This window comes from Chelmon rostratus, chromosome 7 (assembly GCF_017976325.1).
Source record: "Chelmon rostratus isolate fCheRos1 chromosome 7, fCheRos1.pri, whole genome shotgun sequence".
NCBI lineage: Eukaryota > Metazoa > Chordata > Actinopteri > Chaetodontiformes > Chaetodontidae > Chelmon > Chelmon rostratus.
The window spans coordinates 16164344-16182888 of record NC_055664.1 but is presented as its reverse complement, the minus strand read 5'-3'; the positions used below and the strand labels follow the sequence as shown (position 1 = coordinate 16182888).

At 38.7% G+C, this 18545-nt stretch overlaps 1 protein-coding gene across 1 annotated transcript; it reads left to right on the top strand.

Annotated features, from left to right (window-relative positions):
- The first annotated feature begins 647 nt into the window (after nucleotides 1–647).
- Nucleotides 648–18043, top strand: ttc12 (tetratricopeptide repeat domain 12). The gene is made up of 21 exons (XM_041941356.1): nucleotides 648–699; nucleotides 1025–1179; nucleotides 1431–1452; nucleotides 3373–3450; nucleotides 3568–3689; nucleotides 3975–4034; nucleotides 4475–4546; nucleotides 4834–4894; nucleotides 5762–5950; nucleotides 8389–8458; nucleotides 9483–9571; nucleotides 9952–10120; nucleotides 10688–10786; nucleotides 11999–12062; nucleotides 12169–12303; nucleotides 12524–12616; nucleotides 13038–13106; nucleotides 14936–15037; nucleotides 15528–15627; nucleotides 15873–16101; nucleotides 17879–18043. The coding sequence occupies exons 1-21, from the start codon at nucleotides 648–650 to the stop codon at nucleotides 17946–17948; spliced, it is 2100 nt and encodes a 699-aa protein (XP_041797290.1). The 3' UTR covers nucleotides 17949–18043.
- Nucleotides 18044–18545: the final 502 nt, after the last annotated feature.

Below are 18545 nucleotides of genomic sequence, written 5' to 3'. Positions count from 1 at the left end.
AGCACCTATGACAAAGTGATTTTTTTATAACAACACATGCCATTTAAGTTGCAGTCGACAGTTAAAATAAATGACAATGGGTAGACAAAGCCCTTGAGGATATTTCTTATGACTTATGACTTTTGTTTAGAATAACAGCTAAACCTTGTTAGGCCCAAATACCCCCAAAGTTTGCAGATTGTGCGAGTCCATGGCCTGATGGTCGGACCTATAAACACATTTACCATCCAATAGCACTGCAGGGTTAAACAGTGACTATGTAAAATGGTCTTTAAAACAAACAAACAAAAAAAGAATTGCTGATTTAGTAAGCATAGCTAAAACTGATAACTGTAATTTTGCAACAGTGGGCCTTACAAGAGAAATTGTAATTAATCCTCTTCTTCTGCACGCGCAACCCGGGTTGGTTAAACAATTCCACTGACGGCTTTTCTGTCACTATCATCCTCCATGGAGTACTATGGAATAACAACTATGGGTGGAGTTTTAAGTATAGAAGGACGGTTTACGAGCGACAGTGAAGGCATCTCGTCTCTATGGTAACTGAACGCTGAGACCTCTTACGGAAAAGTCGAGGTAGAAACTTCAGCATTTGCTAAGATAAAATAGAGCTACCGAGCTTGTAAAACAACAAACGCAAACACATAATGGACAAACTTGAAGACTTCGAGAGCTTTTTGAAGAATGTTGACAAAATAAGTGAGTAATATAGTTGTGAATCTTCTTAACACTAGTTAATTGCTAACGTTTGGTAAGAGCTAGTTAAAATAGCTATATCTGTGCCAAGCGGAGCAAAACTAGCGTCTTTAGTTAGCTAGCTAAACAGAAGGATTGCATGTGTTAACCTACCACATAAGTAAGTCCCTAGCGTTTGTTGTATTATTAACTGTAACTAGGTCAGATAAGTCAGGGTACTGTTTTACCAAATGGCTAGTAACGTTATTGTATATTGTATGCGCATTTTACAGCATGCAGTATGGGCTTATTTAGTTAGATATTAAACATGTAGATTCATTCTTTTCAGGTGAGCTGGTGACGGATCTTAAATCTTCTGATGTCGAAGTCCAGGAAAAAGCAATCGAGAAAGCTGATTGCTACATTGCTGCCTTGGATGAACCCTGCAGGACAAAAGTCAACAAGACTACAATCAACACAAACCCACCGCTGCAGCATCGCGTGGTAAAGATATACACACAAAGTCACCCTCCTTCTGTCACTCTCTGTCTGTCTCTGCTACCTCAACATAACAAACACACGCACGCACGCACACACGCACACACGCACAGAGCACATATACACAACCATCACCTTCTTACTGTGCTGTCTACCTTGTCCTTTCATGTCATGTAAGAATAGACAAGGTGTACCTCGCCTTGCAAGTAGTGACCATGAAGGGACATTATTTTAATCATTCTTTCTCTGTTTTACAGAGTCTGCAGGATGAAAGCCCAGGTGAGCAGGTTATTTGATTGTCCCTTGCACTGAATTGAAACATTGTTTAAGTAGACTGATATGTCCTCGTTGTGCTAGAAAGGTTTGTCTGAGCCAAGCAAAAATCGAACAAAATACAACAATAAGTATACTGTAGTGTCACTTTTTTTAAGATAGTCTAAGAAAACAGTAAAGAACTTGAAAGATGTAATCACATTTATGAAACAAATGTGTCTGTATGTGGTGAAACATTTTTTGCTAAATGATGCCTTACCACACCTCTCTGTGTATTTTCCAAGACAGTAGCCTGCCTGAATAAACAGAGCTGTAAAAGGTGCAGACTTTCACTTGGTGTGCCAACAGCTGCTGTGAATACTATGATGCAACCCAAGTCTCGGCTTATGTCAGTCAGTCTTTTTGATCACGAATATAACCTCTGCTTCTGCTAAAAGATTTATTTTTAAATTACCATCTTACGCTACATTTGATTGTTTTTCATTATACAGTAAGTAGATGTTTACAACATTTAGGTCCTGTTTTTACGTGTCTTCATTGAAATTTCATGCAGGCGTGACATTTTGATGAGGCGCATTCTGTATTCAACTACGCCTGTTCGGCAGGTTGGTGACTCACCACACTCCATAGTAGGAAGAGAGATGCGGTAAAAGGTGTGTCCTTAGCATTACGGTGGCCTTCTGGAATTTTCATCTCAAGGGTGATCATGTTTTAAACTATCTGCCACTTGTGTGAAGTGAACGCTTTGCTCACTTATCAAACTGTCAGTATGTCATGGTGAGGAGGGCACTGCTACGAGGATATGAATGATTGGACACGTTGGATGTGTTTTTGTTGGCTTGTTTCTTTAGAGACGTCTTACATTGCTTAGTGGATAGAAGAATTACAGTATTGACTGTTCAGGCCACCAAGGCACTACACTACAGAAATACTGGTGTGATCAAACATCAGCCAATGTCGGAGAAGTCTGACAAGTAGGAACCAGCTCGAGGTTACTGTGCAGCACATTTATATACAGAAAAATCACTGTGGTGATTTAGAGGTAGGGATGCGCTGATTTGATACTGTTATCGGTTATTGGTGCAATACTGACTCAAATAGCTGAATCGGGTATCACTGACAAAGGGGCTGATCTATTTGATTCAATTCTATTTTTACATCAACATGCCTATTTGCACTTAATGTTTACAAAAAGTAAATCTGTTTATTTTGATTGTTCTGTTTGTACCAAGTTACTTGTTTCTACTGCACATGTGAATTGTGTTTTAATTTACTAGTTTGTTTGCACTAGTTTGTGACTTAACTGTGATTTAATGCAGTTGTAGTGTTTGAATTTTAATTCCTAACCACTGCTCTTTATTGGTAGATATTCAAATTCAGGTATCAGAATCAGATCAGAACTGAAAAAAAAGTGGATTGGTGAATCCCTGCCTAAAAGTGTTATTTGGCTTTTTTGATTATATGCCTCTTGTATAGGCGATCATGTAGTGGAGCCACTTGAATGTGGCCGTAAAAAAAAAACTTTTCATCAAACACTTCTTTTCAATTCTGTGTGGGTAAAACTCAAGGATAGCCGTAAAGCTGCAAATGCATGCACCTTCCGCACCTCTGTGTCAGACCACCAATATTAAAAGCTGGCGAGTCATGCCACAAAATGTAGTAATTCTGTGCTTGAGGCTGAGGTCTCCTCGCAACACAGTTGCCTACCCTATTTATTACATTGGTTTTTCAACAATACTGTAATTCTGTTTGGGAGAACATTTTTCGCATTATCACACAAAGTAAGAATTTCTATATTTACCAAAGATGACTTTTCAAGACGTAGTATAAAAACTGCACTTATAAGTGAATTATTGCCCAATGACAAATATCTTTACAGTTCCCTCCTTCTCTGCTGTAACACTCCTGCTTTCTTTTTTTGACCAGAGAATTTCATGAAGATGATGGAGCGAGATGCTGAGGACAGGAGAGTAAGGAGGATTGCAAAACGGAAAAAGGCAACTGGTGTGTGATTCTCTCTTTCTTAAAGATGCAGTTGTAAGTGAACGGTTTGCTCCACTTGCTGCTCTGCTGGGCCAGCAATACGTACCTTAAAATGTTGTACTGTTGGTGTTGCTGCAGCACTCAAAGACAAGGGGAATGAAGCTTATGCCCAAGAAGACTATGAAACTGCTGTGAAGTACTACAGTGAGGGCTTGGCTGAACTACGGGACATGCTGCCATTGTACACAAACCGAGCACAGGTGAATGTTTTTCACTTTTAAATGTTTTACAGTGAAAACACAAATTGTGGTTAATAGAGAAAGTTTTGTAATTTAATCCAATGAGTTGATCCCAGATTTAAAGCACAAGTGACTAATAATTCTCAGAGGATGTTCCTTTCCAGAGCACCAGCATCTTGAAAGTCTGCTTTGTGGTATATTAAAAACCAAACAGTGGTACATCACTAATAACTACTAGCCACATTTATTTTTTTTGGCCGTTTTTAATGCCCAGTTAACACATGTCCAATGTTTGAATCTACTTAGGCCTACATAAAGCTGGGAAAGTACACGGAGGCCATCAGTGACTGTGAACTGGCCCTGAAGGTAAGGCCTGGCTGGGAACTAGGGTTAGTCAGCTCTTCTCAGAGCCCATGGGAGATATGTTGCATAGGAAGATTCACTGTCCTGCACTGCACTCAAATAACAGTAAGAGATGCAGGATACACAATGATGAATAGCGGTTTCTCCTAATTTGGTACTTAGTTTGGAGTGGTGTTTTCTTTCGGTCACTCAAGCCAAGTGCCAAGTTTACAATAAAAAAGACTAAGTCTAGTTCTGCACGACAAATATGGGTTATGATGTAACCGTTTAAATGATTTTCTGTAATCACTGTAACACATAACAAGCTTTCTGCAGTTCAGTTTGTCTCTGAAGATCAGATTGAGCTTTTCTCTCTTACTGTGCTAGGGTTATCAATGCAGAAACATTAAATCACCATTATGCAGATGTGTTAAACACTCTCATAATCATTTTCTCTCTATCAGTGTGACGAGAGGTGCATAAAGGCTTACCTACACATGGGAAAAGCACATCTGGCCCTAAAGAAATATAATGAGGTGAGTATAATCACCTCTCATTACATCTAATCACACCTATGTTTTTTTTTTTTTTTTTTTTTTTTAACATTAATCTTGTATACAGTTCATTACACTTGAGCAAAAACATGGCTAGATTATGAAGGTTGTATGCCTGGAATAGAGAACTCATTTAATAAGGATTTTAAGTAGGTATAAACATGTTGCATATCAGCAGTCCTAGCCGTGTGTCTGAAAGAGACCAGTGAAGCATGTCGTACAACCAGAAATGAACCTAATGATGGCCTAATGATCCTTCTCTTTTATAGGCCAGAAACTCTTTTGAAAAGATGGTGGAAATTGAACCTGGGAGAGAGAAGATTGCAAAAGGTAGTGACATTTTCTTCAGAGGTTAGGTTAGGAAAGCATGAATGTATTCAAGTCCTTTTGTGATAATGGCCTTCATTGGCTTAATGCATCGTCTCCATGTACCAACTTTGCTACATTTTTTTCTTCCACGTGATTCAGTTCCTTTATTATTTCATCAAATCATTTAAACAGTATTGAAAATAGTCTTGCTGTACACACCATCCAAGTTAGACTGAAGCCCAAAACTATAGAGGAGGCTCTCAATTGCCTCTGAGTTGGTTGCCAGTGATGTGGTCTGACCATTTTAATGGAAGGTCTTTAGGGCATTCAATCGTTCGCAACTGGACCTCGTCAGTTTGTCTTAGAAAGACAAACTGACTTCAAACTGACTTCTAAGACAAACTGACGAGGTCCAGTTGTGAACGATTGAATGCCCTAAAGCTTACAATGACCTGGATGAATGAGAATATTCACTTCAATGGAAGGCTTTCAAGACAACAGAAAGTTGATGTCACTCAGTGCTGTTCCCAGTGTATTTGTGTTTGATGCTTCAGTTTTTTTCTTTACAAATACTTTTGAAAAGATTAATCCAGTTAAGAATTATATTGGGCTTATGTTCGGTCAGAACCTAACCTTTCTTTACTTTGTGGCCATCGTGCGTATTACATTTACTTTACTTTTCTAAGGTCAACAGACCTACGTCTCTCTGAGTGCATGCAATACGTGGGTGAGATGGTCATCGCAGGATGCCTGCTGCGCTATCGGAGACTTTCTGTTTACTTTTCAGTGACAGTACAGCTATACTTACTGCTATGGAGAAACATTAAGTCAGGGCACAGTCTGCTTTCTCTTATTCCCTCTTTTATCTCTTTTGTTTTCTCCATGCAGAATACCTGACCCAGGTACATTTGGAAGAGGAGAGAGAGAGTCAGGAGTTGAATGCAATGCAAAAGTTTGACAAGGGAGATGGGAAGGCCACAGCAGTGCCCCAGCTGCTGGAGAAGCTGTCAAGACCTGGCCAGATGCCCTTCTACTACTGTGGAGGATTTAAAATTCTGTCACAAGCGGTTACTGACTGTGAGTGTCCTTTTAGGAGAAGCATTGCACAATTATCTTTCTCCTTTTCACTGCGTGCCCACTATTGCCTCAGTAACCTGCTTCACTGGTCCACTTACTTCCCATTCTATGGCTAAAATGGCTCTCAGGTCAGGAAGGTTAAGAAGACTTGAAGGAGAAAAAGCTAGTTTATACAGTACTTAAGTACTCACAGCGAACATCTCAGACCATGGCATGAGGTGAAGCAGGGCTGCAAAAGCAAATTGTTTCTTGTCTTGCTCTGTGACAATGGGTGTGAGGCAGAGACTTTGTGCTGTCCATCACTGATTTCTCTTCATGCTCCATTTGCTTGTCACAGTGAGCAAATTTCCAATATAGCCTATAAAGGCACGGCAAAAGAGCAAATCCTCAGAGCTGCCTGTTGAGCCACTGTGCAGAGGATAGGTGTGGTTTTCATAACACTATGTAACACTATAAGATGACACTTAAACAGTTGCAAATCAAAATTATCAAATCAATAACAAGTTGTTTACTGTTTTGCAATGCCTGTGAGGGAAATGAGTCAAACCTCCAGTGCTGGCATGATCTCAATTAGCACAATTAGACTTTCCCTTGGTGTATAAATGACAATGTAATTTGGTTGCTGAACTGCTGAGCCGGCTGTTCCAAGCCAGCGGTGTTAGCTGTTCAATCAGTTAAGTGATGTTGAAATGAATGATGAACTTTCAAAGTAAATGAATAATATTAAGGTATTGCGATATAATTTACCGCAGGGTTGTGTAGGCAATGTTACTCCTATTTGGTGTTGAGAGCAGATATAGCGAGCGGTTGTTATGGGATGACAAACACTGTAAAGCCTTCTGCACCTGTCTTGGGTACAATTTAATGAAACACCTGTGATACCAGGTGTCTGTTCCATAACCTCAGTGGCATACCTACACTCAACCCTGTCAGATTTAGAGTAGGTAGCTAGTGAATGGTGGTACCTGTCTCTTGGCTTTGTAGATTTATGACAGCCTAGCCTGAGGTCCTCTAGATGGACAGGAGCCCTGGAACATGCCAGGGGTTATCAATGCTTATATATATTTCAGGACAAGAGTGACCTGTTGTCAGGGGATGCAGAATTTCAAGCAACATACTCTGATCAAGAAAAAAAGTGCTCATAAAACTGAAAAAGAGCCCTGGTCCACACTACAACTGTTCATAGCAGACAACAAATCCCATATTGCAACATGATGGGACAAATCATATCTAATTTCTTTAGCTTTGTTGTCACACAGTTGCTTCTGATGGTTTATAGATTAATCGAGCTAAACAGGCTCGAATGGAACATGCTGTTACAGGCTTGATTTTCTCTCAGCATGCAAAACAGAACTGTGATCTTGTGCTTGAAGATGGGAAATTTGTCAGGCACAAGATGTTTCATTGCATGCACCCATTTGATAATGATGGCATTAAGTGAAAAAAAGTAACTGATATTTCAAGTCCTCTCTTGTATGAAAAGGGGGCATTGTAGACAGGCAGCAGTTGCTCTTCACCAAGCTGTTCACCCCTCCTCCGACAGCTGCTGATATTTTTGTAAATGTTTTTGACCCAAGAAATGACATTGAAACTCCACACCTCTACTATAACTGTTTTTAGCTATTGCCAAAAGGCATAAATTGCATCTTTTATATAAAAAAAAAGCCTAGCAGCAAACATTTCTTATGGTCACTAGCCTTCTCAGGAGTATTTATTTTGTTATATTTTAGCTAAGAAATAAGCTGTTATGAAGTAGTTCTGACATGGTCCATCCCATTGCTGCTCCAATATAGGCATTGTATAACTTTAGATACTTACTTACTTTCAGATACTGACTAAACAGCCAAGGCTGATGCAGTGAAGCTCGAAGCTTGTCACTCAGTAAACCAAAGAGCTATGAAATAAAAAAATCCACATCATGGTGTGATGCCAAGTTTTTGTTTTAACTTGTATTCACTATTTGTAGTACACCATCTTCTTTTGCACTGACTGTCCACTGTGGAATGGCAAACATTTCTTATCCAATCTCTCTTTTTTCTTCATTCAGATGAATAAAAGCGTACTGTCAAATGATATAACGCTTGTCTCACTGTGCCATTCAATGGAAAAGGGCAAAACTTACATAACTCACAACTGAAAGGATCTCAGCAGGGCTGACATTACAAGCTCCCCCCCTACAAGTACCCTCTCACTGCTTTGCTCTACTTTCTGTATACTCCAGCTCACTATTAGTGGAAAATAGACCATTCCTCACTGTACCTTACTCTCTCAACATATTTTATTTATCCTTTCCCCTCGTGCCCTTGACTGTAAACCAGTGAATAATACAAGCTAAACTGAAAGAGAGAGGTGTTGTGTTTCTCTAAAACCTTGAGCCTACTTGGTGATGATATATAGTTTTCTGTCTTGTTACACTATCTACTGTTCTCGTCTAACAGGTACAGGCCAGACCCTTTTCAGACTGAACAATGGCTTCAGTATCATCAGCAGCAATGACATGGTGAGGAGGTAAGGAGACCAGAGGGAGAGGTAGCTGTCAGCTCTCTGTGGTGCTTTGACAGATGGAGCTAGAGACAGGGGCATACAGAGACAATGATGGCCTAAACTAGAGAGATCATTCTCCGCTCTCTCTCTCTCTTTCTCTCTCTCTCTCTGGGTGTTTGTGTGATAGCCCAAAGTTGAAAAGATGATCACACTGAAGATTGAGATGAGAGCTGAAATGAGCAAAGGCCCTGTGTTATGTCCCAGAAAGAGGAGGTGTTTAGTACAAGATAGACAAATTATGAGCCCTGCATGTCAGATCAGTGAGGTTATTATTAACGTGTCACATACGTCCCCTTTTGTCTATTGTTAGCACTGTCATTATCCAAGTTAGAACGCAGTGTCTGAAAAGTAGAAACTACAACAAAATGGCAGTCTGAGCGATGAAAATAGCCAAAAAGGGTGCTGCTGTGAGCCAGACACAACCAACTGAAATCTATGTGAGCCACGTAGGAAACCAGTGCATTGTTGCATGTCCTGATCACAATCTGAAGGGCCACTCTTGAGTTCATGTGTTCTTGGCCTGGTCTGACAAAAAAAACCAACAACAACTTTTAATTAAATTCTTAAAAATATGTAACAGACATTAGGATAAGAAATCTATCTATTATATATCTATAAAGCTATAGACTATAGAAAGCAAGTAGCAGCTCATGCAATCTTGTTTGTGTTTTTTTTTTTTCATTTTTATTGCACATTCTCTGTAGAGCAGCACTAAATTATACTTCAGTCATTCGTTTGAATGGTATTAGAGTGCACTTTGGTACAGGTCCTTGCTGCTGCAGCAAGATTGCTGTGTTGTTAGACTAATTTTTGACCACAGAGTAAACATTGGATTTTATTTCCGTCCTTTGTTGTGCTGAGATGCATTTTTATTGGAATACTTTCATGTAAATAACATTTTTCATTATTTGATAACGATATTTCAATTTGTAATTATGCCCATTAGAATAGAACCCAACTGAGATCACTGAGTTTCTTTTCTCCACAGTTGCCTGTTGCAGAAAACACAAGATCCAGACAGCCAGGAGTTGTGTATGTCTGTTCTGAGATTATGGAGGGCTATTTGTTGTGGAAATGGTATGTAAATAATTGAATTACAACTATATTTCCTTATCTTTGTGCATGTAGCCAATTTGTTCTCACTGAGTTAGCAGGAAATAGAGGATAAAATTAAATGATTGCAATACTAATATAATTCTCTATTATGGCCTTATGTCATTACTGCATAGCTTTTCAATGTGAGCCTCAAGCCTACTCCGTTGTCTGCTTTTATTTGCTCTTTTCTACACAGTTATTCGCAGTTTGTGTATGTTAATACCATATGAGCAACAAAGCATCTTCAGTATCAACACAAGGAGCAGCTTGAGGTTCAAGTAATTTTATTTACAGATTGGTTTGAAGCTATTTGGGAACATAACATGGTGCTGTGTCCTGTGAACTTTTTTGAATTTCTTCAGATGAAAACCAGAAGATGCTGATGACATGCCCAGTCAGCAGAAAGTCCATTGTTGACTTGGTAGCATCAGAGCATGTTGCAGTACAGAAAGAATGCCTAGCATTGCTATTTCTGTACTCACAAGTGCCACATGGCAGACGTTTGGCCATCGACAACTTGAATGTGCACAAGTAAGACATTTATTTTATATTGTGATCAGATGTAGCAAAATATACTAGCATATGGACAGAGATGGTAGGCTTGGTGCATATTTCTCCCATTCCAAGTAGGTAATGAGATTAGTTCACATCGTCCCTTTTAATGAAATCAGTTAACTGACTTCGGCCCTGGGCCATATGTTTGTGATTGTCAGTCCAATTGCCACATCCATTTAATGAGATTTTAAGAGATGTTGTGTATCATTGCTCTGGGACATAGTTTTAAAAATTACCCTGAGTGGCCCAGGTGATTTCTTATTATCTGTAGGTCAGATAACATCTCAGCTGCAGCTGATAGGATTTTCAGAAAATTTGGAAGAATGAGTAATAGTGTTGCTATATTTTGGCATTTTTATGAAACTTAATTGGTCAAAAGGTGGACACCATCATTATCAGGGTACAAAATACCCTGTGATATCTTGATGACATTCATTAATTAGTCATTTAGCAAAATTACTGATTCTTTTTTTCTTTCTACTCATCTCTCTTTTCTTTCCCTTCTTTTCTTTATCTCACTCTACTCTTAACCTGGATCTAAAGGTTAGCGAGGAACCTCATGGCAAGTATCTCAAAGCCACAGCAGCAGCAGCAGGAGAACACAGCTGTCGACATCCTGAAGAACTTTACTACAGAAAACAAGTATTACTGATGCATAGCCCAACAAAAGCACACCATAGAAAATGAAAAATACAGATTTTCAGACATTCTCCAGAGTTCAGAATATGACCCACAAGACTGTCTATTATCCTTCCATGCATCTTATCCATATATATTAAAAAGCATTTTAAAGTCCATTGTCACATCATGTTAAGAGGGGACCCCTGAGAAATGGAAAGTGTGGCATCTTTAATAATTCAGCATGTGCTATCCAAGTGTTAATGTCACTTGAAGGCAAAAGGCTGTTCTCAACCTGTTTCCCTCTCAGATGACTCTTGAAAATAGACATGAAAGGACAACCCAGGCTCTCGAACACAGCAGGAAATAAGTCGAGGTGTCAAGCAGTGAAATGGGGAGATCAATTTTCCTTGTCTATAGCTCAAAGAGAGTTACTCAACAAAAATGTGTTATATCCAATAGATGCTTTCGCTTCATTGTAAAAGCTCAACCTAGTCAATGCGGGCTTTCATGGATATCTTGGTTTGGAGTAAAAGTGAATACACAACCAGTCCAAATTGATTCCAAGTCTTACAAATCTTACTTGGTAAGACATTTACAGAGTACATTTGCACATTGATGGAAAAAGTATTCAGATCCTTAACTTAAGTATGTGTACTAATCCTCTACAAGAAAAGTCAACTTTTCATGAAAACTCCCCGTTTTCAACCTTGTGACCATGCATTATTTTTTAGACACATGGTTGTCACAAGATAGGAAGGGTATGAAAAAAAATGTCATATTGACTAAAGCGGTCAGACAAGTGTAGTGGAGTAAAATATTTGCCTCTCAGATGCAATGGAGTAGAAGTATTAAGGTCCATAAAGTGGACATACTCACGTAAAGTACAAGTATCTTGGATTTGTACAGTACAGATAGTACAGTACTTGTAGTAAATGTACTTAGTTACATTGCAATACTGCATTTGCACATTTGATGCCATTTTGTTCGGTTGACGGAGTTGTTGTTTGCCTTGTTGTCTCATGCTGGGCTGTGACTAATTTAAAACTAAGGATTAAACTTTTACTCACTCCCTCCTCATCAACACAACACGTGTGATGTTGTGTTTGTGCTACATCTATTTGATAGTGGAGGGCTATCAAACATTGTGCATGTTGATACAAACATAACCATATACACATGTACTGTATGTCTGTTATACATGTACAGTAGACACGTTTTCATGTTTTCTTGCAGATTTTGCATTCAGTTAAGGAATGTCTTGACAGACTCTGTCATCATGCCATTCACAACAATACTGGTAAGATGTAGATACAAAGTTTCATATCATATAAAGTATGCACTGAATATTTATGTGTGTGTGTGTGTGTCTAGGCAAATGTACATCTGTGTGCTTAATTTTTCAGAGAAACATCAGCAAGTCCAATCTGCATGTCCTTCCATCACTGATATCAGCTGTTGGCAGTCTGGCTCGAGATGACGTCATCCGTCACAATTTTGCTCATGATCCAGAATGTTGGAGGGCCTTTCTGGTCGCTGTTGTTAGTATCAGTATCACACTGGTCTCTTTGCATAGAAAACCACAGATCACTTCTTCATTCAGTTGAATTAAGATTCCACAGCAATTACATGTGATACTTATATGCAGTGAGTGACCATAATAAGACATTATAAGTATAGTCTGTCTTGGCAATTATGAAAATGTTTACCTGGGTTTAAACTCATTGTGTGCATTTGATTTAGTGTTGGCTGTCATTGCAGAAGCAGTGCAGGGCATGTGAATACACAGAGGTCCTTTACCTTATGCTTGGTTTGATTATCAACCTTTCAACTATCACTTCTCCAGTCACACAGGTAAGACAAGTGATGTGTGATCTTTGATGTGTGATATTTACTTTGCCTGATGTGGAGTTTTAAGTCATGCATGGGTATGTCATGAGTGCAAAAATGAACTTCTGTCTTATCACTCGTTATCTTCATAGTGGACACACTATGATTGATGGTTGATGATGATGATACTGTATGGTAAATAAAGCCGAGCTGAACTGTCATTCAATATGGAACCTTGAAAGAATTGTATTTTGACTGGAAATTCATGCCACGCCACTGAAGGTCAATATATTTGAAAATAGTTCACAAATTTAAAGCCAGTGGCAAAGGGTAATGGCCAAGGCACATTTGTGTGAACCATGATGTGCGACCTAATCAGTAACCCAATCAGAGGTGAAATGTATGTGAAAATTGGATTAGCCACTTGTCTGTCTCCTTTTCATAGGAGCATGCTGTTTCACTCTGTGACTGCTGTATGGGCCTGCTGAGGGACGGTGATGGAGGTGTCATAACTGTGAGCAAACCTTACTTCAACACTACACTGCAGTACCCATGAGATTTGGAAAAAGATTCTTATAGTAGGAGTAAGAAACCCTAACACATCATGTGTGTAGCTCCTTTACTGTAATATAACTCAGATTAGTTGGACAAAGAGAGGTTTGAAAAAAACAATACTTTTAATATTTTTACAGTTGTTGAAGATATATATATATATATATATATATATATATATATATATATATATATATATATATATGCTTACTATAAAGCATAGTACCATCCTTTCAGGTAACTAGAGAAAATAAAAGACGTTTTTCTTGAGTAATGGCCCACGTCTAGGGCTTCTGAGCTCACTGGCAACGTGCCCCTAAAGTTGGGAACAGCAATCCACAGTGTTCAGAGGATCGTGTATATGTGTCATTATAGTTGATTAAAACTCCAGCTCCAGGTGCTTTTTTCTGCACTAATGGCTGTTATTGCAGTTTCACACTGCCTATGCAATGCCCTCAGAGTCCCTCACTTCCAACCATCTGTCTCTTCACTCTGTTTTAAGGCTCACTTACTATCTGGCTGACTTTATTTCTTCCTTGTTGACATCCTTTTTCTTAATTTCCTCTGTTTTCTTCACTCTTATTGGTTTTTCTTGTCTTGACTACACCAAGCTTCTTTTCTCTTTAATGCATCATAATGATTATGCCAAAGCCCAAAAGCTCCAATCCATAGTGTCCCCATCGGCCCAATTATCACTGCTGCGTTTTTTTATATACATGAAAAAAAAAAACCATTTAGCTTTAGCTTTCTTGAGAGAAGTTGCGAAAGGAACATCTATGCTTGAGCCAAGAAGTGCTAGAAACTACTCACTTTGTCCGTGCCATTTACTTCCATTGTGCTCACAAGTATGAGAGAAAAACATTTTTTAAGTGGCATTAATCAATTTCTGGTCATTAGGGAGCAGAAGAACACCAAACCAAGATGATAGTTGCACAGCCCAACATACAGTATTGTTGTTGTAAATGTTGTTAGCATGTGAGTAAGCAATTTCTTTTTATCAAATGTAACAGACCATAAGCATCATTATCATATCATTGGAGCTGTGTGTCTGCCTTCACCTGGTAATGGGGAGACAGTGTGCAGTGGGTAAATCATAGCCAATTTAGTGAAAATGACTGCTTGGTGCTGCTATGAATGTGGTTGATGAGAGCAGTGATACTCAACTGAAAGCTGCATCAGTTCAAATGGAAGTTTGTCTTTTATCAAAACCACATCAAATAGATGAGTTTTTTTTATATTCAGTCAAAGGACTAATTTGTGCTCTTGACTTACAAATAATTATCTCAAATGACTAATTTGTACACTAAATATACTCATTTTGCCATCTTTATTGAATAATTCATACCGCGAAATGACTTTATTTGTTCCCTCAAATTGCTCTATGTAATGATAATGTGTGATTCAATGGATCCAGCCTCCAAGAGAAAGCAAGCACCCACATTGTGACCTTTTTCTAATTCATTTTTATTATCCTGTCCTTGAAGGTGTCACTATAATTTCATGTTCACTCAAACATGTTTTCAGGCAACTCTCTCCCTGTCTTTACAATGGACCTTCTGTACGTTATTGCTGCAGAAACACTCTCTAACACCTACTGATCTTGAACATCAGTTTTCTCTTTTTCAATTCTCCACGTTGTTTCCCCATTCGTTTTGTTACCAGTAGTTCTCTCTGCTAGCTTTCTTTCTCCCATACTTCTTTGCTGTGTTTTCCCATCTATCTTTCTTTTCTGCTTTTCGTTATCTTCGATTATCTCCTTTTCTAATACCAACATTCTTCTTTGTCCTCTAGAGAGCCACAGGCGTGCTGAGCACTGTCCTCCCTCAGTCATCTGAGGCTGTTCAGCATGTTATTCAGGGGGATGTGGTCCGGACCATGCGGTGGCTGCTAAAGGTGCACAACTGGACATGTAGCCAAGTTTCTGTGAATACACCAATACATATTTGTATCATACTTGTGGAATGATATTCTATTTCTTCTATTTACCATATATCACTGGATACTTCAAATAATGACATGGCTAAAGAAGACATGTCATTTTTAACGCAGGATGCTGAAGAATTTTATTTCCACTTTCTCTACTAGGCCTGAGTATGACACATGCGTGTGGCGCATTCATGTGCTGGCGTGAAGCTTCAGATGTCTGAAACTTGAGTGTCCAACATTGCATTCACACACAGCTTAAGTGCTCACTGATCTGCAGTATATTCACAAGCTCTGATGTAATTAAATCAACAAACTGACACACACAAAAATAAATGTACTAATTCCACCACAGGTCTGTTATTCGTCATACTTATGTGACCTATGAGTGTCCTTGGAGTTTAGAAACATACGTTCTACTTGTTTGATGTCATTGTCATTTGTGTGTCTGCCTACCCAGGGAACAGGGGAGACTGCCACTAAGTATGCCATTAAGACTCTGACAGTGTGCACTGCTGCCAGCCACTCGGCACGGGAGGAGCTGCTGAAGTCTGATAAAAGTGAGAAATGATTGACGTGTCAGCATTACTTTTGCAAGCTTTTTCATTAGTCCATGAATAATATTGAAGGGTTTGACCTAATAAGCAAATGAAGTGTGTGTACATGTGTGTATGTGTCTATATTCATATGTGTGTGAGTGCAGTATCTGGAGATGCCACGCCAATCATGCCATAACTTGTGTTTGTTAATATATCTCAAAGTGCTAAACTCTTACTATTTGCTATTCATGTATCGTTCCACACAGAACTGTCCATTTTACGTCATTTGCTGGGTTCCAGCTGTGACGAGATGGTGTCAGGAAATGCAGCCCTGTGCTTGGCCCACTGCCTTGAGTTAGAGGGAATTGCCAGCGGCCTGCTGGGCACTGATATTGTGCTGTTGCTACTGCGCCACGCTGCAGGGGACGCTAAGAGGACAGCTGTGCAGCTAAATGCAGCGATTGCTCTTGGGAAGTTGTGTCGATCTGAGCCCAGGTGCCCTCTCACCTCACTATGTGAACCACATGCTGTCGATTACATCTAGAAGCTATCCTGAAGGGGCACTTATAGACTAGATGAAATGTCACACGGATAATGATATTTGCATCGCAGAATCAGTATTCAACCATTGTTTATTATATATATTTTATTTAGTTTGTATCATTTTCTCCTGCAGACTGAGCCATGTGTTCATTTCCCTGAATACATTTTTAGATGTGTCCCCCACAGTCCGGACAGAGGGAGAGAAATAAATGGAGCTAATTTCCTGCCAAAGCTTAACAAACAGAACACTCTGTGTTTAGCAAATGCAGAACAGACATATCAAACAAATACAAACCATATTTCAAATGCATCATGCTTTGAAAACACTTGTACTGTGAGTACAAAAAATCTAAAAGGAAAAAATAAATCAAAACAAATACAAAACCCATGTGGCTTTTGGCAGAATCTTTCTGCATGATTGTGCTGGGGATTCTCACAAATGTCCTGAGTAATTTGCCCTCCACAGCAGCAGGTGGCGCTGAGATTCACACCAGTTAGTTAGCAGTTAATTATGTAGTTATTGTAACTGCTGTATGATTTATCACACTCTATGTGCTTGCACCTGCCATTGCATTATATGCAAATTTCAGGTTGAGCACAATGGTCCCCAAAATCATCTAATGCTGTATATCTTCACTTAGTTTCCCACATGTATTATAATAGTTGATTATATCTATATTACCTGTACAAGTCCATACCTTAATCACAACTGATTGATGATCTGTGCTTACAGGTATAAGTTTACAACTCATTCCATTCTGTATGAAGGTTGGTATTCCTCCACCTTTGCCAGATTCCCTGTTTCTTCTAACTGCATCTCATCCCTTCATAATAAAACCCAACTGTGCTTTCTGCTGTTGTGGAGGGCTAATTACTCACCAGCACATTGTGCCAAAAGTCAGAGAGACATTTTCTTGTCCTTTTAGGATATATTTTTTAATACCTGTAATGCTGTAATTGTCTCTGAGGCGTGATGCATTACAAATATATTGTGTATTTGTTTGATTGGCACATTATGTATTTGCAAAACAAAATGCATTCATCTGTTAATGGTGTTTTGTATTTGCAAACCACGCTGGGTTTGTTAGTGAAATGCATGGTATTTGTAAAACAGGTTTTGTTCATTTGCTAAGTTTTGCCAGGAAATGAGCTCCCTAGAAAGAAAAAGGGAAAGAGACAGAGAGTCAGGTTTAACTTCATATAATTGGTGTCACATTTGTTCTGCCTGTAGTTTTTTGTCTTCATGTTTAACCAAATGTTAGTACTTTTAGTCCATCATTATTGCTGCGTGTTGGATATATATTTTTTCAATATACATTAATCTGCCAACTATTTTCCTGAATCTGTCCATTGACTAATCGTGTAGCTGACTAACTGTTAATATTTGAATATTCATTTGGAAACACAAGGAACTGGTTTATGGTCCTGTTGATATTTCGGCCAGTTCCACTAAGCACTGTATATGTGATAGTACTACAGTATATGTATCGCATGCAAGTATTAAACAACAGCTATAGGTGTATATAACAGGAAAGTTTACAATAGCTTCCTTTACCTTACGTGCAGTATATTCCTTCATTGTGTTTATTGGAGAGGGTTTTATTTTGTACTGCAGGGTAAACATTGTGATCATCCCTTAGTTCCCAAGCTAAAGTGTATTTTCAATTGAATTCCAACCCGCTGAATGCACTGTCACTCTTTTATTAAACTTTTTTTTCTTCAATTCTAGACACATCAGCAAACTTCGAGAACTACACGGCCTTGAGATTCTGCACTCCTGTATGAAGCTCATCACATGAACCCATTAATCCATGACAGTGCCATGTTTTTTATAATCTCCTTGCTTGTCATCAGTCTTGTTGTGTCTTCTGTATTGTTTTAGGCTTAGACACCTAAAAACCCTAACACTCACTGAAGGAACTATGATTCCTGGTAACCATAGATTTTTTTCAGTCTTTTTTTAAACTCATCATTAATTCATCCATAACAATATGGCTTTTTTTTTTTAAGAAAGTGAAGGCTGTCTCGAGAATAATTAGAATAAAAGATTGGTTTCATTTGAATAAGAATCTGCTCCTAATCGTAATTTTTCATACCCATGTGAATTTATATGGTTAATTTCCATGAATAAGTGTGGAGGTGCAGTCTTTACTACCTTTATGTTTCAGATTGAATTATCAATTCAATATCATTAATTTAAGACAAAATATTTGCCCTGGGTATTATAGTATATATAAATATATGACAGAATTCGCTGCTTAAGCAAACAAGCACCCAGTTTGAAGTTGACTTGTACAGTGGTTCAGACTTTAACTGTTATTGATCAGTCAGCAATAACATGCAGGCAGCATTGGTATTATTATGGATTAGAGCAACATAACCCTGTGGTATAAGGC